The sequence below is a fragment of the Mycteria americana genome, chromosome 18 (assembly GCF_035582795.1).
Source record: "Mycteria americana isolate JAX WOST 10 ecotype Jacksonville Zoo and Gardens chromosome 18, USCA_MyAme_1.0, whole genome shotgun sequence".
NCBI lineage: Eukaryota > Metazoa > Chordata > Aves > Ciconiiformes > Ciconiidae > Mycteria > Mycteria americana.
The window spans coordinates 9,816,885-9,841,779 of NC_134382.1; the positions used below are offsets into that span (position 1 = coordinate 9,816,885).

Genomic DNA, 24,895 nt, shown 5'->3' on the forward strand with positions numbered 1-24,895 from the left:
GGGGAGACAAGTCAGGAATGACCTGGTTACAGGAACACTGCTGAGCTAAATACATACTTCCCACCCAGCCATGAACTGCACTTGAAGTAGGACGGCCCCTCAGTTTTCCCAGCTGCTGTTAGATCACAGTGGTAGACAGCACTGCTGATTTCTTGCCTAAAAAGTTAGTGCTGTATTAGCACTGAATGCTGGCCACAGCCCGAAAGGTTTCTAACAGTGAAAATCCTGTTGCAAATGTGATAATACCAATGAATTTTGACTTGTCAAACCCATTCCAGGGCAAGGCGAGGCAAGCTCAGACCTTCCTGTCACACGAGCAGCAGCTGTCCTTTCTCAGAGAAGCGTGATCCGCCGTGTCAAGGGAAACCTGAAGCAGTGGAAAAGAAGTGGTGATGTGTAGGAAACCGAGGCAGCTGCCGTACGGTAAAATCAGTTCATGTCAAGAGACTACCTGCGATCGCTTTACAGCGGAGAAAAGTAATTCTGTCCCCTAGACAGCAAATCTAGAAATCCCCAAAGTCTGTCATTATGAAAAAGGAAGCTTGACATTCATATTTCACAACTGTACTTCCCCAGTTTTCATATCTAAAGGACCTTTCACTTTCAGCTTATTTTGTCCATCCCAAATAGCTATAAAAGTTAGCATAATCACCTGAAAACCAGAGAAAAAGTTGAGCATACTACATGCACAGTGCACCATCAACACAAGTTAGAGACAGGGCTGCCGATAAGGCCACGGTGTCACTAGGCTTGTGCTTCACGTCCCAGACTGTCGGTCGCATACGCTCCGTGTGCTGAGTGCGCGCCAGAGCCGGCCGTCCCCGGCATCTCCAAAGTCAGTACAGGCATTACCTCGGTCTGACTCACTGCGTGGTCTTTGGCGAGCCATCCCACCTCGCAATCGCCGTAAGCCAGCGCATGCACGCTGACGCAGGAAAGCAGCATCGCTGCCGCCCCCCAACGCCTCCCTGTTACCGCAGCTGCCGTAACTGTTTTGCAGCCACAGTGCAATAGGCTGGGGAACGGAGGATTGAAACTAATGCTACAGATGACCCTTCCACCCGCTCCTCAGAATTAATTCTAGCCTCAGCCACTTCCCAATTGCCACTTGCTTCACGTGTGCTTGTAGTGCGGTGGGACTGGTGGAATGGGATTGAAAGGAGACAGACCTCTTCTTCCAGCAGCACTGTGGGCTGGTGCCAGTTAAACTGACTGGGGACTCCTGATGTGCTTGCCCTGAAAAGTTTAGGTGTCAGCAGAATTATGAAATGCTAACCACAGAGTTTGACGCCTCTTAAGCTAGCTGCCTTTGCTACGCAGGCAGGTGACCAACTTTTAACAGATGTGGACGGAAAGTGCAATCCCTGACACGCTCTAGTTGAGCTGTTTGTAGCTGGCGGACATCCTGGCAGAGGAGCGGATGTGCAGCTCCCTTGCCTTGCAAGTCTTCTTGCCTGCTCCATGAGAGATCCACTGCAATTCTGAACTCATCGAAGGCCTTGACAAAAAGCTCATCTCTTCACGCTCTTCTCATGCTGTGTCCTGCTGCAAGAAATGCTGCCTACTCATTTCAGAACCTAGTAAAGTGTTAACACTTTTTTTTTTTCTTCAAAAGAGAGAGGGGAAAATCTGCATTTACATAAACTGCTTCCCTGTAGTATTCAAGGAACAGTGACCCATTTCAACAACATTTTTAATATTCATGACAACAGCTGTTCTTAGATATTGCCTACGCTTTTGCTAATCCAAATACCTGCTGGGAGGTTGAAGCTGACTAAAAGCCAGAACCTTAAATGGCTTAACCAGCTCGCCAACGCTGAAAAACACGCAAGAGGTGCAGAAGGAACTTGAACCAACTGTAACAGCGGACTCAGGCGTTTTGTTCTGAGGTCAAATAACTTCTCCGTCAGGCACCTGCAACATCTTTTTGCAGCAGCCGATTGTTTCCCGGTTGCTCTCGCGTACGTGGGTGAACACGTTTCCACGAACGGGGACACAAACACGGCCTCTACGCCGCGTTTTGAGACGTTTACCGACCTGCGGGCCCGCCTCGCTCCCTGCCAGCAGCCGGGAGACGAGGAAAGCGCCGCTACGAGACCGGGGAGCCGCCGGCTACGCCCGTGCTCGCGCCCCTCCGCGTCCTCGGGGCGGGGGGCCCGGGGCCCGGCAGCGGCGGAGCCGCGGCCCCCGCCCGGGGCCGGCCCGCCCCGCCCGGCGCTTCCCCTGCCCCGCCGCGGAAGGGGATGCGGCCGCGCCGCCCGCCCTTGCCCTTTCGCTTTCGCTTTCGCCCGCGTCCCAGCGCTGCGGCCGCGGGGGGCCCGGCCCGGCCCGGCCCGCTGCATGGGGCGGCGAGCCCGCGCCGCGGCGCGCGTGGGGAGGCCGCTGAGGCGCCGCGGAGCCCCGCGGCCCCCGGACGCTGCCCGGCGGACCATGCGCCTGGTGAGTGCGGCCCGCGCGGCGGGGCCGACCTCCCGCTGCTTCTCCGCCCGGGCCGGGGGCGCGGCGCCGCCGCTGTCCCGGGCGGGGCGGGGCGGGGAGCGGCCCCGGCCCCGGCCCCGGCCCCGGCCCGCGCCCCCGCCCCCGCCCCCTCCCCCGCCCAGGCCCCGGCCCTGCGGGCGGGGTCGCTCCTCAGGAGTGCCCTGGGCGGAGAGGCGAGCGTCCTGTGAGCAAGCTGTGAAGTGGAAATCCCTTCTTGTCTCGCCTAAAGGTTTTTGCCGTCGTGCTGGTCACGCAGCTGGATCGCGTGGATGCCTTGGACTGTGAGCTGGGAGAATATCCCATAGGTGCCGAGTGCTGCCCGATGTGCGCTGCGGGTAGGTAACTGAGGACTGCTTGCTCGCCACGTCACTGCGGAGGAAGGCTCCCTCACTCCCTCCCTCAGCACGGCAGCGGGTCATGGCGGTGACCTGCCTTCTCCGCTGTAGCCGGCTATGCCCGCTGCAGCCCGTGCACCTCACGGTTGTCAGCATCGCGCCAAAATGTCCTCTTCAGCCTGCATTCACACCCCCCTGACGGCAGCACAAGGCCCTGTCCCTTTCTTTGGAGCCTCCAGAGTGAAAGCAACGATCGCCAGAGTCTCTCTGCTGTGGTGGTTCATAATTTCACCGTTTCCAAGGACTTTCATTTTGGGTCCTGGTTTCTGTTTTAGGTTTATCTCTGCAATTGCTATTAGGATATTTCTGAGGTCCTTGTAGTTTATTTATAGTACTTACGGGTGGTTTAATGCCAGTGTCGGTCCCCGACCAGGTGAGCTTTGCTAATGGAGCCACTTCTTTGGGGGGGTTGTTTCTGGTTTTTAGGACTTCGGGTTTTCAAGCATTGCACTGCAAATTCCAGCACGACATGCATACCTTGTGTTGAGGATACATATACAGATCATCCCAATGGTTTAGAACACTGCAGGAAATGTAAACTGTGTGATAAAGGTAAGTAGGACGCTAAAGAACCAGTTTAAATGGATTTTTCTTGCCTTTCATGGATACGTTCTCCCCTTTTCCTCTCTTGCCTCATTCGCTTGATGAATTGGTTAGAGTTGAAGAACAGAGAGGCTCATATCACTGTGCAGACCTCAGAATGCTACCTACGGGGCGATGGAAGGGAAAAACTGGCATAGATCTTCAGCTGGCACCAGTGCAAGTTTGATCTGCAGCCTCGCTCTTAACATCTCTTAACACGCCTCGCAGAGGTGATCAGCTCCGGTGCAGGCGCGTTCTGCGGTGGAGAGGGGTATCGCAGCGTACAGGGGGGTTTCCTGAGCCGGGGAAACCCCAGGGGAGTGCAGAGACCCGCCAGGAGCGGCAGCTCGCTCACGAGAGTGGCTGACGAGGCCTGGGCAGGGACAGGAGTAGCGGCAGCCGCCCCCCACTCCCACAAAAGGCAGCCCCAGGATGGGCAAACAGGGCACGGCACGGCAGTTCGCGCAGGGAGGGCCCCTCTTCGAAGAAGGGGCATTCTGCTGGATGAGTGGGAGACTTGAAGTCCACATAACCCAGCAACTGGGCACCTTTCTGTCACCATCTGCAACAGGTCAAGGGCACTCATCCTACCTGACCCTCAAGGGAGAATGGTGGCACTCGTCTGAGAGCAAAGGCTGCAGCTCCGCCTGGGGGGTCTGCACCGTCTACCCCAGCGGTGGCCGATGCCTCCACCCAGACGGAGCTGCTGAAGGAGAGGCTGCAGTGCAGACCTCAGACTGCAGGAAGTGCCTAGACCTTTCTCCTGGGGCAGGGACAGGCGGCAGAGCCGCTTCCAAAAGGTGTGCCCAGGTGGAGGACCTCCTGGCGCAAGTGGCTGAGCTGCAGGAGGCGGTGAGAAGGCTGTGTAACATCAGGGAGGCTGAGAAAGGAGTTAGATAGCTGGTTCCAAGTGCAGTCTGCGGTGGACCCACAGCCCACGGCCAAACAGCCAAAAACTCCCGCACCAGCACACGCAGAAGGGAGGGGGGCAATAATGCAGAAGAATGGACGGTTGCGATGGCAAGGACCAGCAGGAGGAAGAGGCTTCCCCCAAAGCCTGAGGTGCCCTTGCAGAACCACTTCACCGCTCTGCATCTGAAGAGGAAAGACTCGTCACACCAGGAGAGACGCCGGAGCTGGGCGAGGCAGCCCGATCTGCTCCCCGTGTAACAACCAGCGCAACTAAGAAAAGGCGGCGGGTTATAGTAGTAGGTGACTCTCTTCTGCGAGGTTCGGAGGCACCCATTTGCCGGCCTGACGCACTCTCTAGAGAGGTGTGCTGCTTACCAGGGGCTCATATCAGGGATGTCACCATCAGGGACCACCAAGGCTCGTACAGTCCGCTGACTATCATCTGCTGCTGTTGTTTCACGTGGGCACCAGTGATACAGCCAGGAGCAGTCTGAGGAGTATCAGGAAGGATTACAGAGCCCTGGGAGTGGTGGTAAGGACTCTGGAGTGCAGGTAGCTTTTTCATCAGTCCTCCCGGTCAAAGGGAAGGGGTTTGAAAGGGCCAGTTGAATCTGGCGAATCAACAAATGGTTACAGGACTGGTGCCACAGCCAGGGGTTCGGCTACATAGACCATGGGACTCGCTTTGAGAAACCTGGTCTACTGGGGGCTGATGGGGTCCATCTGTCAGAGAAGGGGAAGAGCATCTTCAGACGTAGGCTTGCCAAGCTAGTGAAGAGGGCTTTAAACTAAAGTTGCTGGGGGAGGGGAACCTCAGTCCATCCCACTCCTGCCAGTTTGATGCCAGTGCCAGCAGTAGATGCCCAGAGCCTGGAGAAGGATCACAGGTCAGCAGGAGAGCACCTGAAGAGCAGCTCAAAGGAATTCCAGCCGCTCCATCCAGTAAGTCAGCTTCATCAGGGGCCCAACTTAAATGCCTCCCTGCAATGCATGTAGCATGAGGAATAAACAAGAGGAGTTAGAGACATGCGCACGCCTGCAGCGCTACGATCTTATTGGTGTCACGGAGACGTGGTGGGATGGCTCCTATGACTGGAGTGTTGGAACGGAAGGATACAGGCTCTTCAGGAAGGACAGGCAGGGAAATTGAGGAGGGGGTGTTGCCCTCTATGTCAGTGACCAGCTGGAGTGCATGGAGCTTCTCCTGGGGATGGATGAGGAGCCAACTGAGAGCTTATGGCTCAGCATTAAAGGGAGGGCAGGGACAGGTGACATTACAGTGGGGGTCTGCTACAGGCCACCTGACCAGGAAGACTGAGCAAATGAGGCCCTCTATAGATAGGAGCAGCCTTATGTTCACAAGCCCTGGTCCTCGTGGGGGACTTCAACCACCCCAATATCTGTTGGAGGGACAACACAGCAGGGCATAAGCAATCCAGGAGGTTCCTGGAATGCGTTGATGAGAACTTCCTTCTCCAAGTGATAGAGGATCCAATGAAGAAATGTCCTATGCTAGACCTTGTTCTCACCAACAAGGAGGAGCTGGTGGGGAGTGTGAAGCTCAAGGGCAGCCTTGGCTGCAGTGACCATGAAATGGTGGAGTTCAAGATCCTTAGGACAGCGAGGAGGGCACACAGCAAGCTCACTACCCTGGACTTCAGGAGACCAGACTTTGGCCTCTTCAGGGATCTGCTTGGTAGAGTACCATGGGATAAAGCCCTGGAGGGAAGAGGGGCCCGAGAAAGCTGGTTAATATTCAAGGATCACCTCCTCCAAGCTTAGGAGCAGTGCATCCCAAACAAGAGGAAGTCAGGCAAAAACGCCAGGAGGCCTGCATGGATGAACAAGGAGCTCTTGGACAAACTCAAACACAAAAAGGAAGCCTAGAGAGGGTGGAAGCAAGGACAGGTAGCCTGGGAGGAATACAGAGAAATTGTCCGAGCAGGCAGGGATCAGGTTAGGAAAGCTAAAGCCCTGATAGAATTAAATCTGGCCAGGGATGTCAAGGGCAACAAGAAAAGCTTCTATAGGTACCATGGTGATAAAAGGAAGACTAGAAAATGTGGGCCCTTTCCAGAAAGAAACGGGAGACTGGTTACCCAGGATATGGAGAAAAGTGAGGTACTCAATGACTTTTTTGCCTCAGTCTTCACTGGCAAGTGCTCAAGCCACACTGCCCAAGTTGCAGAACGCAAAGGTGACTGGGAGAATGAAGAACCGCCCACTGTAGGAGAAGATCAGATTCGAGACCATCTAAGGAACCTGAAGGTGCACAAGTCCATGGGACATGATGAGGTGCATCCATGGGTCCTGAGGGAACTGGCAGATGAAGTTGCTAAGCCACTGTCCATCATGTTTGAGAAGTCATGGCAGTCCAGTGAAGTTGCCACTGACTGGAAAAGGGGAGATATAGCCCCTATTTTTAAAAAGGGAAAAAAGGAAGACCCAGGGAGCTACAGGCCAGTCAGTCTCACCTCTGTGCCTGGCAAGATCATGGAGCAGATCCTCCTGGAAACTATGCTAAGGCACATGGAAAATAAGGAGGTGATTGGTGACAGCCAACATGGCTTCACTAAGGGCAAATTGTGCCTGACAAATTTGGTGGCCTTAGTTACAGCCTTTGTGGATAAGGGAAGAGCAACTGACATCATCTACCTGGACCTGTGCAAAGCATTGACACTGTCCCGCATGACATCCTTGTCTCTAAATTGGGAAGACGTGGATTTAATGGATGGACCACTTGGTGCATAAGGAGTTGGCTGAATGGTCGCACCCAAAGAGTTGTGGTCAATGGCTCGATGTCCAAGTGGAGACCAGTGACGAGTGCTGTTCCTCGGGGGTCGGTATTGGGGCCGGTGCTGTTTAACATCTTTGTCGGTGATATGGACAGTGGGATTGAGTGCACCCTCAGCAAGTTTGCTGATGACACCAAGCTGTGTGGTGCAGTTGACACACTGGAGGGGAGGGATGCCATCCAGAGGGACCTTGACAGGCTTGAGAGGTGGGCCCGTGCGAACCTCATGAAGTTCAACAAGGCCAAGTGCAAGGTCCTGCACATGGGTTGGGGCAATCCTAATCCATGGCTGGGTGGGGAATGGATTGAGAGCAGCCCTGAGGAGAAGGACTTGGGGGTGTTGGTTGATGAGAAGCTCAGCATGACCTGGCAATGTGCGCTTGCAGCCCAGAAAGCTCTAGTGGAAGGTGTCCCTGCCCGTGGCATGGGGGTTGGAACTGGATGATCTTTAAAGCCCCTTCCAACCCAAACCATTCTATGATTTCTGTGATTCTATGATTTAAAGGCTCGTTTAGATTGCAGCATGGTGTCTAAAGAGCTGTCTTGGAATACTTGGAATTTCAGGCCTGAAAGAGCTCCCGGTGGAGCTGTCCTGCTCCACCAGGACAGCTAATTTAAAAACATCTGAGTTGGGAGTATTTTGCTTTTGCCATGCAAGTCACTTAGGACAGATGTAAATGTGACTCAGGATGCTGTGTCTGTGAGGAACTGGGCCGTCTTTATACATGAAAAAAGGAGTAATCTTCACTAATCCTGTTAGTTCTGATGCTCTTCAGCAGTGCATCAAGGCAAGGCTAAATGTTTGCTTTTGCTTTCGTACCTGTTGATTGTACCCATGTAAATACTGTGGCTGTGCCTGTAAATTTCTCTTAGGAGCCAACCTAGTGCCAGAAGTAGCGTGTACCTATACGAAGAATACTGCGTGTGGCTGTCTGCCTGGGTATTTCTGCAGTTATTTTGGGACCGAAGACTGTGAATTTTGTCAACGCTACACTGTCTGCTTTCCTGGCACTATGGTAAAAGAAAGGGGTAAGCCAACATAGCATCAATAACACCAAACTTTCTTATGGGGAATGCCTTTGGGGTTTGATTTTGAGGAGGCTGGCTGTCAGTTCATCCAGAAAAAAATTAGTGAAGGGTCAATGTGAATGGATAGGGCCAGCGCATACTAGGTACGATGTGTTCTGGTCCACTGTACTGACTAATTGTCAGAGCACCAGTGCACAGCTGAAAGCTTGCAGGATCCATATGAGTCCTAGATGCTGAAGGAGTTGATGTGGCCAAGAATGCTTTTTTCCCTGTTTGCAAAGACAGAAGTGCGTGAGCTTTTGTCTGTAGTGAAGAGTCTCTGCAGTAATCACAAAGACCATGCTGAACTGAAGCTCTCCTTAGCCATAGGTGCAGATAGAAATCCTGTTGTCTTCTCCCTTACAGGCACAAAGACCACCGACAATGTGTGTGAAGTCTGTCCTCCTGGAACCTCCTCAACAGCCAACATGTCCGACAGTTGTACACCATGGTCCAGGTAAGCAGCTCTTACTCTTTATGGGCACGGGACTATTCTCTTTAACTGTTGGGTCTGCATTTTGCTGTCTTTGAAACAGCAGTTTCCTGCTTCCAGTAAGGCACCGAGTGTGGAATCCTGTTCCTATGTCCCACTCTTTCTTGGGAACAGCTTAACTTCTCTCTTTATAAACTCATTAACATGACAGATTTAGCCTTCAGACTCTTGTCCTAACTTGTCACTGCACAGGAGACTCTGAGGCAGCTCTAACAGAGCTGGATCTGGACCCATGAAGAGCAGTGCACTCCTCTGGGTGCCTGGATTTCAGCTGACACATCCCTTAGCTATAGTAGAACAGGTGAGAGTTTGCTTTGAGGAGAATCAATTTGCATTTACAAGCATTAAAACAAAGAGGTAAAAGTCAGCTCGTTCTTGGATTACCCACCAAGCCAGAAAGACCTTTGTGAATGCCCCTGGATGTGGAGGTGTGATGTTAAAAACAGTCCAGCAGTTCCGCTGCAAGGTCTGCTGACACGTTCTAAGAACACAATTATTTCTTTTCTCACATCAGACTTAAGGAGAATGGCCTGGTACAAGAAGAGGACGGGAATCCTTCCTCAAATTCCTCTGCTACGGCAATTGTTGCTTCTGTTCTTGGAACTGTGTTAGTTGTTGCAGTTTGCCTTATATATGTCTGGCAAAGGAGGAAAAGGAAAAATTACATGCCACGTAAGTACAAATAGCATGGGTATAAAGGGGTAGTTTTGTAATAGTATGCTGAAGAGTGGTCTTTGCTTCGCTAGATGTTGAGTTGAAACCTTAACAGCCAATTAGAGGGGAATTGCAAGGAAATTTCTACGTTTCTGTGTGCCACAGTTAAGCTCTTGTAGTCATGCCTCCCTTAGGGGGTGTGCCTACGCAGGCTCACTGCTGAACCACTCCTACATACATGTAAGGACAAGATAACATGATTAGGAAAACGCATTAAGTTTATAGTTCACCTTACTGCATTTTGATGGGACTGTTTCATTTTCTTTGCAGCGGTGCAGGAATCAGGCGTGAGTATCTCTCTCGTTGTTGTTGTTTTTTTTTTTCTTGTAATATGTTGAAGTCTGAAGTAAGTTTTTTGTTTAGTGTTTGTACGTGCTATGTGTTTGATGGGCTCTGCGCGTACTGGAGCAGCTTGTGGATACTGGGAGTGTCTGTGAGTTCCAGAATCCCCAAGACATGCAGTAGAAACTCATTTTATATGATTCTCATTAGGAGGCTTGGGATCTAGTCCCAAGGCCATTGTTATCTCCTGACAGTGTCTAAGAATGAATATATAAGGGGATTTAGGAGATGGACTCCTACTAAAAAATACAAGTCTGTCTTATGTAACTGTGTTTGTTTCTCTCTCCGTCCTACGGTGTTATGTATCCTCTAAAAGTTCCTGTTAGTGATTCGCAAGATCTGATATCTGTGCAGACAGTGATGTGTTTCATAGGAAAAACATTGAATGGGGACTGTATAATTTACACTTCTGATTTGAGAGGGCACCTACGGTGACTCTTGCTCTTAAGGAAGAAGCAAAAGTCTAGCTGTTAGTAGTGAAAATAGCAGGCACTTGCTAATAAAAGCTGACTCTTCATACTCTGTGTTTTCCTTTGACATGTTTTAAAGAGTGGACCGCAGGGTCAGGCTTTGATATTAACCACAGAGAATGAGGATCAAACAACTGTTCCTGTGCAGGAAACCAGTGCCGAACCTGAAGAAACCAGGCCTGAGTAGCCATTTTTGTTTGAACTATTGTAGACAATGGAGATGGTAAAGAAAAAAACAAAAAAAACAACCACAAAACCCCCTCCAAAATACTGCAACAGAAAAAGTACAACCTTTTTTTCCAAATATTCATGGAGAAAAAGACAGCTGGAAAATGAAAAGGAGGATCTGCAAAGAAGCAAAGTGGCATCTTCAGAAGCATCGAAGTCTGCAGTAGCTGGGTGATGGAGGCATTGGTCAGCATCGTCAGCGGCCGTGAAGCTCTTTCCTTTTACATCCCCGCTTTACGGAGCAGAGGCCTGCGTGGTACGCCTGGAGCTTCTTTCTCACCAACTTGGACAGTTGTCACTTGCTATGTATGTAATTATTCCACGATATGTTTGTTAGTGGAAAAAAAAAAGCTTTTTTTCATTTTAAAGATCCCATATAACTAAGGCAGAATATATTTTCCAAATGCATTTTGTACAGATTTTTTCTTTTTAGAAGTAAAGAAAATATTGATGGGAAAAGGATTCTTGTAGAGCAAGAAACATGGAGCTTTTAGTAATGTCATGCATGTCATGACACATACCCAATTACTGTCTTTGCTAGTCACGTCTGCTCTAACCTGTGATCATGTGTTACAACAAAGAAAGTTAAGGTCCTACATGAATATTATGCCTAGAAATAAAATTCTTACTAATGAAACACATTCTCTCTGTCGAAAGCCTCCCTGTTCCCTGAAGAAGTGAAAACACCGAGTTGCTTGGCTGTTGGCATTATCTTGAGGAAAAGCGTTATTCTAAGAGCATCGTGGTAGATGCAGACTTTTGAGGAAGGGTTTGGTGAGGATAGTAATGCTTTATTTATCAGCTGAGCCTGAGGTGAAGAATTGTATATAAAATGAGATGTAGAGGAAGATGGAGAGAGGCATGGAGAAGTCACATCATGGGTGCAGTGGGACGCCGGGGAGGAGGTACTGGGGCTGATGGAACGCGCAGATACCGAGATGTACTGTGAAAGCATCGGAGCGTCAGGGTGAGAAGCTTGTGTTGCACAGGGGGAACTGTTAGTGGGATTGGAGAGAGGCTGACACGGGAGATGTCTTGGCATTTCCATTTTGAATGACTCTAAGGAAGAGCAGAGGAGCGGAAGGGAGACAGGAGAACAGCTTCCAGGAATTGACACAGGTTGCCTATGTTTTTGCTGCATTAATGTAGTCCCTCTGAATTCATGTTCACCCAGGCCACGGATCTGGAGACCACTGCTCTTTGACCAACAAACTCACACACGTCTTCCCCACATGACTATGAGGAATGGATGAAAATGGGAAATGGTTGTCTTTTTGCTTAGGGAAAATATGATAGACGACTTCTTTTTTTTTTTTTTTTTTTTTAAACTAAGTTAGTCTGCTCAGCAGAATTAGTTCTGTATTTTTTTTGCAAAATAAGGTGACATTTCAGAAACTCAGCATTATGTTTTATAAGAATGGCTGCAGGTAGCTATGCAACAGAACAGCTCTGTTGTAAAATCAAGCTGCAAGCAACAAAAAATTAAAGGGTTTAGAGAATGCTTTAAAATTCCTTTTAAAATTTGTGCTGTGTACATGCAGATCTGTCCATGAAGAAATACCTTCTGTTAAAGTTCTAAGAATAAAAATGTTGTTGTGATTTTTTTAAAAGTCCCAATAAAAGCCTTGTTTATGAAAACCTTTACCTTGCAGTAATCATGGAAGGGCAAACTGTCTACAATTTCTTTTACTCCTAGCTATTTTGATATAAAAAAGGATGCCCACAGTATTTACAATCCCAATGTCAAAGTTCTGAAAGTATCTGAAACGAAAAGAGATACAGCCTTCGTTGGTTCTTGTGTGTCTGCTGAGAGTCACACAAAAAGAACTTAACGAGCCCTGACTTTATTGCATTTTTAGAATCAGTTTTACTTTCGGTAGTCAAATATGTGACGAGTCAGTAACGCAGTTCTAACATATCATTCTGAAAATATCAGTGGCACCTGGCAAATGCATTCCTATTTTTTGTGTTTGCCAGTTTTGTGGCTGGTCTGATAAGACTTACTGGATATGTCACCGTGAACAGTAAAGATATGCGTTGGGCAAACACAATTTTTTTTTCCTGACCTTTTTTCTCTATATTAGTTCTTTGGTAGCTGTTTTCCAACATTTGGCTGACTGTAGAATTTGCTAATTGTTAACCGCTGCTTGTTCCTCTGCAATACTTGTGTTTGAAGGCTTACTTCCGTTGTTTAGTACAAAGCTTTCTTGAGCAAAGTTTCAAGATAAAACCAAAATCCCAAATGGAGAGAGTTCAGAGAACAGTGACAAGGAGACTTCAGCCTTCTCTGTGCTACGTGCCGACCGTGGGGTAAGTTCTGGCTTTTTCTTATCCTCTAACGCCGTAACGGTATTGTCGAAGGCCGGCTTTGGCAGCGGTAGCATCCTGCTTTTGCGCCTGCACTGGTGATACGTGGGGCTTTGGGCAGACTTCACATCTTACGACTTCGCAACTCTCAGTACTTCTTTCAGCTCACAGGTAGCAGGTGTTACTCGGTGCCTTACTGGCTGACGTGTACGCTGTTTTCTTCCAAAAATGTGAATTGTGCAATTCATTACCTGGCAGTAACATTCCTGACAGGGCGCCTGGCTTTTTGGCGGGCATAGAGCTTGCTCTCAATACGGTGGTATTCACGTTTTGAAGATTTCATTGCTGCTCATCTCTGCATAATCCAGATCTGTTAATTGTCAGCTTGGGTTAATTAGAGTTTGTAAAGCACTTTGTAAACCTCGGTGGACACGTGTAAACCTTTTATAGGTGCTGCAAGTGTGCTGACAGGCTGCTGCTGGACCACGGGCTGTCTCGTTGCCTTACAGTCTGTGTGGCAGACTAATTTAAATTATTATATTGGCATACTCTGGATCTTAAGTTATTCAGTATTACTTTTTACTGAGATGAACTTTTAATTAAACAGCTGTGAAGCAGATGGAGATCTTAAGAAGGGAGAGGAGTTAAGTATTGGTGTTGTTCAGTGGTGGTGTTTGGAGGAGGGATTTATTGTAGTGTTTAGGCAGCAATTGCTCCGAAGAGATTTTTGCAAAGAAATACCTGTCCTCCAGCCCCGTAGTTATTAGATGATCAGAAGCTAGAGATGCATGTCTAAAACAGCACAGACACTTTGCTGCTCATTAATCCTGACACTGGAGAGGCAAGACTTGTAGGAAGAGGTAACCTATGATTACAATTCTGGGGCCAGCACCACAAAGACCATTTCAGCTTGTATTTCCTGTTGACTTGAGAAACCAGGTTTGTCCTGCTAACCATTGGAAAGACCCTTTAAAAGGTACTGTCAGGCAGTTGGGCCTGGGTAGGAACTTCTGGTTTCTACGACTTCAGTTGCAGCTGGGAGAAGACGCTGTAGATCATCTGGGAGCTTTGCAGAGTCTGGTAAAGAGACGGGCTGCAGCATCAGGCTGGGATCAGCAGCCTACCAACTAAAAAAAATGTGGTTTTGGGTGCCTGCCATAGCAGCAGTGTGTTTAATGCCTGCAGCAAGTGTGTATTTGATGGAGTCTGAAAAAACTTGCTAATGTTTAGATGTGTCTTTGGGTCTGTTTTAGAAGTTGGAGCCTGATTTGTCACCAGGTGGCAGCATGGGAGAAGGAAAGACTTCATTTCCTCTCCTTCTGGGAAACATCTGAATCTTTCTTCTTTTCCTAAGTATGTCATAAAGCTGCTCTGATGCTTAATTGCCTACGAGTCTAGAATGGAATTAGATCCGCCGCAAAACATCTCTGGGTACAGAATTTTCCACTAGGCTAAAGTATTTTCTGCAGGATCTGCTAATTTCTGTCCGGTTACATGTATTTGTCCGCTATCTTAGTTACTGATTAAGGTGCTCTCTTGTGGCTGGGGCGAGGGGTGTTAGAGGGGCTGAAATGGAGGCTGTTCAGCAGAGTCTCTGACTGACACGTATGGACATATGTTACACATAACTTAGCCTGGAAGCAACTGTAAATGACAAAAGAAGCACGGGGTGTGTGTCGGTCTTGCTGTCTGACAGATTGTCTGGGTCGGGTAGGGCAGTATGTGTGCGGAGAATCCTTCATGTCTGAAAGCTCTGCAGGTTATGAATATGCATCTTGTTCCTTCCTGGAGTGCATAAGCCCTGTTTCGGTAGTGAAAGCTCTGGATTGTTGGGAATTCCTTTAAAAAATATTACAGACCTTGTTTTGGGGACAAACAGTTTCATTCTTACCTAACACTAAATACGTTATTTACTTGTGCAGGTGGAGAAAAAGATGGTCCTGTCCAGGGCTCCCCAGGTGACGCTGTTCCTTTGAAAATAACTGCAAAGTCATCCCAGCTGCTGAAGACAGTCTGAAACCTCAGGTAGGGGCAGGTGTTGCTTGTAGCTGAAATGGCTGTCCTGATTTGAGACGGGGAAACCAGTTGTAGCTTAAACCTCACCTGATCAGGGGATAAATGATAATCAGTGTCTTAGGAGCACAGCAAATGCTCCCTGTACTACTAACAGTGGCTCTTGAACGTAGAATGTTTGTAAAGCTGCGTTCTGTCACTACCACTGGTGTTCACCAACTGAGCGTGTAGCTGCTGCCACCAGCAAGGTAACGGCCAGACGCCAGAGAGTCCAGCAGAATGGCTGGGCAGTGGGATGCCTGATCGTACCACGCGATACTAACAAGCCATGCTGGAAAATTTTACTTGACAGACTGAAGGTTTTTGAAGCTCCATCTGGTCAGGACCTGGATCTTCCTGGAAAGGTATTGTCATCTCTGCTCTGAACCTTGAGTTGGCAGTTGCATTAAACGTAGATGGAAGGGAAGCTTACAGATGGCACAGGTGTCAGATAGAACCTAATGCCACATGGTGAACTAAGTGATCTAAGTATTTAAAAGCCGTTTGGATGAGGTGCTTAGGGACACGGTGTAGTGGTGGGCTTGGCAGTGTTAGGTTTACGGTTGGATCTTAAAGGGCTTTTCCAACCCATACGATTCTGTGATTCTGTAAATGCACAGTAACAGACCCTGCTTAACGAGCCACGATCTTAATTTGAAAGTCCTCTGCGTTTATATCTTTGTACATGTTCCCTCCCTGATAGGTTAAGGTCAGTGAAACTCTGCTGCTGCCCCTGTCCTCAACTTGAATTCTTTCTCGCTTGTGGTAGCACATCTCCTCTTCTTCTGTGACCTTATGATTATGGAAAAGTAACATAGTGGTCAATAGGGAGTGCGATTTCCTCGTTGTTTTGAGCCTATCTCTTATCTCTGTTCTTGTTTCATCAAGGTCATTGGTAGCGAGGGTGATGTAGGGGGCTGTAACTGGAGAGGGGAGGTGTCAATGCAGTAGGGATAAAATAGAAGGACGCATGTGGGACTGTAAAGGGAGGTTGTAGCTTATGCGCTTGGGTTGTGCTGGCACAGACACGAAGTGACAGATGGAAAGAGTCTTCTGCAGGTGGGAGGCGTAATAAACTTACATGAAAAAAATAAAGTAACTTCCATGTGCTGTAATAATAACTTGGAATAAAACCTCCCAGGCACATTTTAATTATCCCTTTAGCAGTTGCATGTGCCAGAACTTCTAATGGCACATCTCCAGAGCTTAATGATTTTGCAGAGTAATTAAATTGTCAGCCATGTGAACCTCCTCCACCTGACCTCTGCACGGCTGGGTGCTGTTTCCCTTGCTTGGCATATACATGCTGTTGTCGCTTTCCCGAGTTCCCTCGGGTAGGCAGTGACTGCCTGGCAATCTAGTATCAGACAGTTTCATAGTCCTTCTGCTAAGACTTAAGGGAACAAATATAAAAGAATGCAATTCTCAAGGCCAAAGCTGTCCTACGAATATGGTGACAAAGAACAATAACTTGTACTTTTAGAGAAGGATTATCTGCAAACCTGACCAGCCCTAGCACCATTTCTGTTACCTGTAGAGTACATGCTAAGTTAATATCACTGTAATATTTGTAGTATAGTGTAGCTGTTACAGTCCAATTAAAACAGTTAATAGCACTGTATTACTGGTCACAGCTTTGGTTGACTCTTCTGTAATCTCAGGCTTTTGTTCTTGTGTGTCACCTGTCCCGTGAGCAAGGGACCTTTCCAGCGTGTTGGGAACATACTGGGCTATATACCCTGCTCCCCAGCCGTAATTACGTCTGTGTTTCTTACAGTGCAATGAAGAGGTTTACATCTGATAACAAAAAACAGGAGCATGAAATATCTAAGCAAAAATGAAGCTGGCAAGGACTGTCTTTGTTCTGTGACTCCCTGTTTGCAGTAAAGTTGCATTTTTGCAGTAATAGTCTTGTACGATAGCTGGACCACTCCAATATGAGTAAATGTTATATGTAAAAGATACTGTGCCAGATTATATCCTTGAATTTGTCATATTTTTCATATTGGCAATCAATAGTTTGTGTTATTTCTTTTTTTTTTTCCTCTTCGTATATTTTCTCTTGGATTTTACATTAGAAAGTTCCTCCTCAAATTTGCTTCTGTTTACTGATATTCTGCTGCCAAAATATGTAGGCTACCTAATTTTTCTGTCCCTAAAGAAGAATTCTAGTTGTAGTTTATCCTGAGGTACTGTTACTGGCGACTTAATAGACAAGTTAAACTATTGAACAGTGTAGTATTTAAAATGCCACACTCTTCTTAACCCTAGAATAAAAACATTTTCACGATGGCAGGCAAACTACCTGAATCTGTGATGAAATCTGTGATTGTCAGGCTAATCTAGACCTAACTGTTAGGATGAATCTCTGAGCGGAAGCTGGCAAAAGGAATTGTACGTTCACAGCATAGCAGGACTCCCCTGAGGTGCCCTAGGATAACTCCTTGTTCTCAGAACAAGCTGAGAAAATAGGTGTCTATTACTGTGATGTCTAGGGGGCAAATATTAAAGGCATCTCAGGCCAGGATGCTTTTCTTGGAGAGTCCGTTGCACTGTAAACACCTGGCTTTTAAAGGCATGTGAGGACAGAGGAAAGAAAGGCACTTTGGCCAGCTTAGCTCACTGGAAGTGCTACATGAAAATATCAGCTACACAAGGGAAAAAGTTTTTATTACCTGACTGTGAAATTTAGCTTTACTGTATGCGTGCAATCTGACATGGAAAATCTGAGTAAGTGAAAATGGACAAAATGCAGTTAAATACAGTTTATTTTGCCTGCCACCATACACAAATAATTAAATAACAAAAGCCGATTTATCAGAGCACTTGACTGTCTTGCAACCAGTCATTTAATGTTAAAACAAATTAAAATCCTTCCAATAGGAAACAGTAGTCAAATGATCTTTCTATGAACATCAGTTGTAGATGTGATGAGAAAGGTGAACCTCAGGTAATGGCCAGAACAAAGCTTGGACGGAATCTCATACTAAGGAGGGTTGTAGAGCATGCCAGTTTTTATACAGATAAAGAGCAATTTAGAAAAATAAAGTCCCTAGCCTATTACATGTATAATCCAATCCCAGAGCAAATACAAACCTCATCTGTATGAGGGTCAGTTTTAACAAGGCATGGGACATGAGCATTTGGTTAATTCAAGAGCAAAAGCTCTTTTAAAGTGAATGAAAACCAGAATGGAACATAATTAGGCTTGTCTTCAACATCCAGTTGCAAACGTCTTAAAGCACTGTTGTTACGCAGAACTTGGGCTTCATAATTCTCACCAGATCACGATATATTGGCCTCTTACCTCTCTAACGATGGTAGGCAGAAAATAATATAATTGGCATGAAGCCTTTTAGGACATCGGAATCTCACCAATCCGCTACATCTGTAATCTAACTACGTGGTTCTCGTCCTGGGTGGAGCCAAAAGCTCATGGTTAGTCATAGTTTGAGTGGAACCATGATTAATGTCTAAATTAGTTACTGTCCATCTGTGTTTTACAAAGTCTGTGTTATCTCCTAACTAGCTTTAACTTGTATCCTCTTTGTTAATCTTTAAGTCGTATAGATGATTTACTATGATATTATACGAAATTGCTTCTGTCGTGTTTTAGTAGTGTTATTAAGTCTGACTTCAAAAGGTTTTGGTGTTCAGTATCAGAGAGAACTGGAACTTACCAAAACGGACAAGCATCAAGTGTAGTAACCCGGCTGTGAATTTGGGGGGGGGGTTGTATTCTAAACTAATCCAGCTCTGAGGTGAAGTACCAGGAGCACACGGTACCTTATCCGACTGTCGAGCAGGAAGGAAACATCTCATTATGTGTCTCGGCAGAACCAGAAGTTTTAACGTCTGAAGCACTTCAAACTGTACGGAGGTGCGAGCAGGACACAGACGTGCCAGGTTCTGTACCTCCGGGTTTCCTTTAAGAGCTTTTAAGTCACTTAAAAGGGAGCTTAATCCTAGTGTAGAATATTGTAACTTTTTTTTTTTTAAAGGGCTCTCGGAGCTTGTTAGTGCACTCTCCTAGTCACCATTTTTTTGTGGTTGTTTTTTTAGTGTGGGTCAATCATAAGGTTTCCAGGCACTTGTATATGTGGATCCAACAATTCCCATCTGAAAAAAATACCCTTTCCTCCCCCTTAATCTGCCTTGAATCAGGATCTTTGTTAGAATTAATGCGGTCAAGTGCAGTTCTCCTCAGGTAATAGACATAGCTGAAATAAACACAAACCCAAACTGTAATTCAGGTTGCATTCCCTTGAAGAGCTCTGTATATATGGTCATCTGAGGTACAGCCTAGGAAAGAATTAGATTTTAAATGCTTTAACTGCGTTGAAAGCCAAATTCCATGCTTTGTGTAATATTTATTTGCAGTAGGCAACTCTACTGGTGGGTGCTGAACAGTCTGTTCTTAGCCTTTTGAAGAGGTTAAATAAACAAACTTGCAACGAAACCCTCTTACGACTCATTCTCCCTTCTGTACTTAACTCTCAGCCGTTGAAGGGCATAGAAGAGTGGTTGATCCCTGAGGTAGCACTGATTCTCTGACAAAGTTATCTTCCCGGATTACTTTTAAGATAGAAATACAATGTGATCGAACTATATATTCTCAGCTACAGGAAAAGCGGCAACTTATCTGTAGGCTGATTTTGCTTTAGCAGGTAAAATTCATGCAAAAATGGGGAGGGTTTCATTCAGTGACTTAGCCAGCTCTTATTGTCAGGTGGCCAGAATAATTCAGTGGGTCACCTCTTCTGGCAAAGCTGCTTCTGTGCAGTGATTTTCATTTCCTCCCCTGCTGTTTAGATAATCAAACCTGTTGGTAGTGGTGCGCTAACGAAACCTGGGAAGCAAATGAATAGTGGGATTTGGCACTTCATAAGCTAAGCACTAGTAGGTACTGTCTTGCTTTCCAGTGATTTCTGTGCTAGAAAGAAAAGCATTTGCTGAAAGAGTATTTTAAACTGCCAACACTTAATAGTGAATTTTAAATATTATCATTATATTAGAATGCTTACTGAGAAAAGCCACCCAAAACTCTCTATAGTAAAATGCTTGCTGAATTGGCTACTGTGATTTTTTTTTTTTATTAAAAATTAATAGTTGTTACATTTTCAAGTGTAAATACTGAAAAATAGCCTATGGCAAAATGAAAAGGCACAGGATTAAAAACAGCTTAATTGTTTCCATGGATACATGTTCGCTATTTGGCAAAACGTATTTTATACACTTTCTACAAGAATAAGCATCATTTTAAATATATCTCTGAAGGGAGGGACTCTGTAATTTTAACCATAACAACAGAATGTGTACGCCTAAAAATGCGATCTTTCTATCTAGGAATACCTCACTTTAAGGTCACGTTTCAGTTGTTCTTTGGAGCAGAGGAACTCGAGTGCAGCTTTGCATTAAGTTGGCAGCCAACAGGCATCTTAACATACAGCTCACTTTGTAACATACCAAGACGCATAGCAACCTCTTACAACAAAGCAGTAATCAAAGTGCAAGTATACAGACAGCACGAGAGTTTAAGCTAGCTCTAACCTGAATTTGGGAAGAGTGCACCAGAAACTGAATCAGAAGACTGGAAACCAGTTCAGTGAAACATCTCAAACAGGTTTGCTGAGTCTCAGAAGGCGTAGTTGTAAGACATATTAAAATTATTGTTCCTTTCTGAAAAATATAGTTGTTTGTTGGTTTTGTTTTTTATTTAAGAATTAGTCTTTGTAACCCTGATGCGGTATCTTAATAACAGTCAGGATGTCATTTGAAACAGTCAGTTCTGCTCTGGAGCATACTGTGGCTTTCAGCACAGCCCGTCAGTCACCGAGACACCTGCGTGCTTCCCAGTGGGACTGTAAGAGCTTGAGTGCTGCCGTTTCCTTGATTCTCACTACAGTAGCTGCACCGTTAGCCTTGGCTGCGACTGAATGGGAGCACATCAGGCACATGATGGGCAAGAACTGCTCGTTGTGTCACCAGAGCATCATTCTCCCAGTGTTCTTTTTGGTTACCACACTCTGCATTTCTCTGCAGGATGCATGGCTGTGCCTTTTTTACAGTGGAACACCTCTGAGAATGCTTCAAAGTTCTGCAAAGATCCCATCACCCTAAACAAAGAGAAGGAACTTATTTACATGGGTACGGCGCATGGAGATTGTTGCTCTGGAAAACAGAAAGCTACGTCCATGAAGTGATTTAGAGTCTCATGAGTCAATTACAGTCTCAGAATATGGGATACTTTATGCAAGAAAAATACAGCTAATAGGATGAAGAAAATGCTAGAACAAACAGAGCACACAGTAAGTGGGTTCTGGTCCATTCCCTATAGACTGGCAAATTTACCAGGCCAAGTAAAGGAATGTACTCTTCAGCAGCGTCCTACAAGCTATGGGAGAAATTCTGAAAGTTAGCCTAGATTTATCTTGTCTGTTAGAATATAGCTGCTGGCAACGAGCCGCTCCCTCCTTTTGCAATGGGTTTTGGTGCAATGGGTTGAACCAAGTAAGTAATCAAATAGTAAATCAGTTTGTAAAACCCACCTGTATTTCAGAGGGCTGTGGACATCTGTCTTTATGGACTGGCTAGCATATTCTGGTCTGTAGGAACCACACCAAACCTAGACAAGGAGGATTAATCATTAGTGGGTCAGTATTAAAGGGAATTCAGTTTGGGGACCTTCTCGCTGTTTTTCAAAGTTTTTCCTAAGAGCCATCCCAATTTGTTACAATATAGTTGGAGTACATTTTATAGAGGAGGCAGAATAGACACAATTAGGTTTTGTTTTATCAAGTTCTTGGATCCAGGTCTGATGCTCTGGGATAGATATACTAGCTCTTGATTTCACCCATGTGATTCCTCAACCAGATGAGCTGAAGTCCGAGAGTCTGAGGCACGACCTATTCATGTGTTGGCCTACTGTCAAATATTTGACCTACTGTTAAATATTTGTTACTCTAGGAGTGTAAACATATGGGAGTTTCTCATCCAGGCTGAAGGGTGAAATTCAACTCGGCAAACTTACTGTTTCTGCACTGTAATAAAGTGGTATAGAGGAAAATAAGTGGAATCTGTAGCAACGTCTGTGATCGGAATATGTGTTCCTGTTTCAGGGCTACCGGCTTGCTATTTCTCAGGCATTCGGTTTTCTCCAGCGCATGTTAAAAAAATGGATGAAACCCTGTCTGTATCGAAAGCAAAAGGAGTTTTCTCATAAATGTTAGTGGAACCAATATTACATGAAATGGCAAGCTCTTGAAAGTTGCTGTCCCCTGTAAGTTGTTGTCTGATGTGCCTTTTGTTGGTAGATGCCCTGTTTCTCTGTATCCTCACTCCAGCAGGTTGCAGTAGTGCCCTCAGAAAAGTTACTGAAAACTCTTTCCCCTAATCACTAAACCATCTTTTTCACCTTTTCAGAAGGTCTTGGGGACGTTTTGATGAGAGCAGTCAATGGTGAATCACTGTCCCAAGTAGAGCTGGGGACTGATTTTTCTCTCTCACCTTTAGGATCACCTAATTTATACTTTCATGCAGCAGGTAGTGGCTGCATCCAAGTGTTCTTACCTGGGCAAAGTTGAGGAAGAAAAGCTGTTTGTGGGACAGATTCAGCCCAGGCAACTTTGGCTCCTTCCCTTCCCGTTCCAGCCATTTTAAGTAGGCCTAGAAATGATCATAGATTCAATTGAGAGAAGCAGGAGGATGGCTTATTCAGGCATGATGGGTATTTTGAATGTTATTTTGGGGTGAGAGATTTTAGTCACAATGTATATGAACCAAACATGTCTTCCCTTCTGTATTTTTGTAGTTTTTATCTAATACAAGTAGTACAGCTAATTCGATGAAAAAGCTGTCATCGTAAGTACTCTGTTGACTTTTCTAGGAAAAAAATGAAACACAAAGGTAATTTGCATTCAGCTTCTTAAGTACAGTAATCTCTGAACTGAAAACTGTTATAAAGCAGGAAAAAATACCAAACTTGTCTATGGAAGTGGAGTTTTAGAGTAGTAGTTATTGTTGGCCAGTTGACCTTCGCTGCAAGAAGCTATGCGTGTTCTCCATGGAGTCACTTGGAGATCTATTCTGAATTTCTTGAGCAAGGTGGCAGCACACCGCCTTAGCGAAAGGTATGCCACTACCCTGGTGGACCACTAGTTTGCCGTTGTGTCTCGGCAAGCAGGCATGACAAAGTGTGACTGCTAATATCGTGTTTAAGTGTAGCTGGTGATATGTATTAAGTCAATAATGCTACGGAGACTGAATGCCCCTGACTGCAGTTTGAAGTAAAATCATCAGCTTTCACATGACTTTTTCTATAGGCATTTGTATCTGGAAATAAAGCGTTAAGTCTTCTCCACAGTTCTCTGGTGATGATTTTTATCTCTTCAGGTAACTGCTCATAAAATAGCAGATAATAACCTTGCTCAATGTTAAATCCATTACCTGTTATTGTTACACATTAATTGGCCAATTTTCTTTTTTTAGGTATATTGACATAATGGAGACAAGTTAATGTGTCCTCATGGTGGTTAATTTCAAACGTTCTATTACCTCTGAGATAGTCCCAAAGCACACCAAACATAAAAGGTAGAGCTGAGGGTAAAAAGACATTCAGCACCACAGAACATCAGAGGACTCTGTATGCAGGCGGTTTATGTCGTACCACACTACTCTTCCACATTTGAAATAGCTTTTAGAACAATGTACATATTCACTTTAACGGAATAATTAATCTAAACGGTATCCCTCAGAGTCAGAATTGTCAGTTTAGATTTCTGAAAATTCAGAAATCTCTGTTCTTCTATAAACACCCTTAACTGTTGCCATATTCAAAACGCCAGAGAGAAGAAGTTTCACCATGACATCTGTTAGGATTATTCGTAGAAAAGAACATTCCATGCTCACACCTGAGCTCCATATGGAAAGAGCCTTTGTGCTGACAAATACTGTGTTCCTATTCATAACGATGGTTTGTAAACCTGGAGGATTAAAGATACTGGACTTCCCTGAGCCTGGAAGATGACTTCCCCTGGTAGAGCAGGAAAAATAAGGCGATATGCACTAGTGTTTGTAACGGGTAAAACCATGCCCGACAACATAGTTTTTCAGCCACAGCACGGAGGTAGTGCTCCGAAATATCAGCTGCATTTCTCTTGTTTTGAAAATAACTGACTGCTTGAAGCAACCTTTTACCTTGGAAAGGGGCAGGCAGTTCTGCGATTATCAATCCTTGCATTTTTATTCTGCTTTCTAGCTGCTTGAAAAATAAATAGCAGCAAGGTAGAAGGGACTTCTCTGTGTTATTTTCCTAAAGCTTATAAAACACATAAAGAACACAACAAAAGGAGCTAGGCTTTTAAAGACAGGTATTTTGGATCTGTATCCCTCTTGGGAAAGAGATGGTATTTCCATCTATTCTTTTCATGTCGTACCTGACGTGTCACTTTTGAGATCAAAGATGAAAAGTGTGAGAGAAATAAACTTGGAAAAAACAGTTGCTCTGCTTCATAGTATCACCAAACTGGGTTGCCAAGAAATTACTGCTCTGTTGCCATGTGACAAGCTGTTTGAAGTTATAGCTGCCATTTTCAGAATTAAGCGCTTTAGAAAATGGAGGGTGCTTTAGCTTTTGCCTAGCTAATACTGTGCCTATTTATGAACATCGCCCTGTTTACCTGAGACAGAAGTATGCGGCATCAAGCACTGTAGTACATGGAAGAATAGCTAGGAGAATTAGGCGGTCGTCTCCTGGGTGCAAGAATGCCAGCAGTCCTACACTGTGATTAGATCTATGGGGACATAAGCTTCTAGATACATAATTGAGGCTTTAAGTTTTTGAATATGGTAATAACATGTTAATTGTCAAATTTTTTAATTACAGAATAGGTAACCCCATTGCTGAATCCCAGGGGTGAAGTTAACTCACAGTATATTTGAAAGTTACCTTATAAGCCTGTCGGACTCCTCCATTATCTGCAATATTTTCTCCTAATGTGCTTATTCCACTGACCTGTAAAAGAATAATCATTCATTCACTCTAGAGTCAGTAACATTAGCA

The 24,895-nt window shown here is 45.6% G+C and overlaps 2 protein-coding genes across 3 annotated transcripts in view; one reads left to right on the forward strand and one right to left on the reverse strand.

Annotated features, from left to right (window-relative positions):
• Positions 1 to 2,277: 2,277 nt before the first annotated feature.
• Positions 2,278 to 11,732, forward strand: TNFRSF14 (TNF receptor superfamily member 14). The gene is made up of 8 exons (XM_075520423.1): positions 2,278 to 2,439; positions 2,708 to 2,813; positions 3,300 to 3,425; positions 8,035 to 8,190; positions 8,596 to 8,686; positions 9,237 to 9,394; positions 9,707 to 9,723; positions 10,328 to 11,732. The coding sequence occupies exons 1-8, from the start codon at positions 2,341 to 2,343 to the stop codon at positions 10,433 to 10,435; spliced, it is 861 nt and encodes a 286-aa protein (XP_075376538.1). The 5' UTR covers positions 2,278 to 2,340; the 3' UTR covers positions 10,436 to 11,732.
• A 9,119-nt stretch (positions 11,733 to 20,851) lies between these two features.
• MMEL1 (membrane metalloendopeptidase like 1) overlaps positions 20,852 to 24,895 on the reverse strand; it is a 29,915-nt gene continuing 25,871 nt past the window's right edge. For both annotated transcript variants that reach the window (XM_075520422.1, XM_075520421.1), the window contains exons 19-22: positions 24,782 to 24,847; positions 22,405 to 22,500; positions 21,384 to 21,460; positions 20,852 to 20,951 (exon numbers count right to left, since the gene is read on the reverse strand). In XM_075520422.1, the coding sequence (XP_075376537.1) occupies positions 20,852 to 20,951; positions 21,384 to 21,460; positions 22,405 to 22,500; positions 24,782 to 24,847 (339 nt within the window). The remainder of the gene's footprint in view (positions 20,952 to 21,383; positions 21,461 to 22,404; positions 22,501 to 24,781; positions 24,848 to 24,895) is intronic.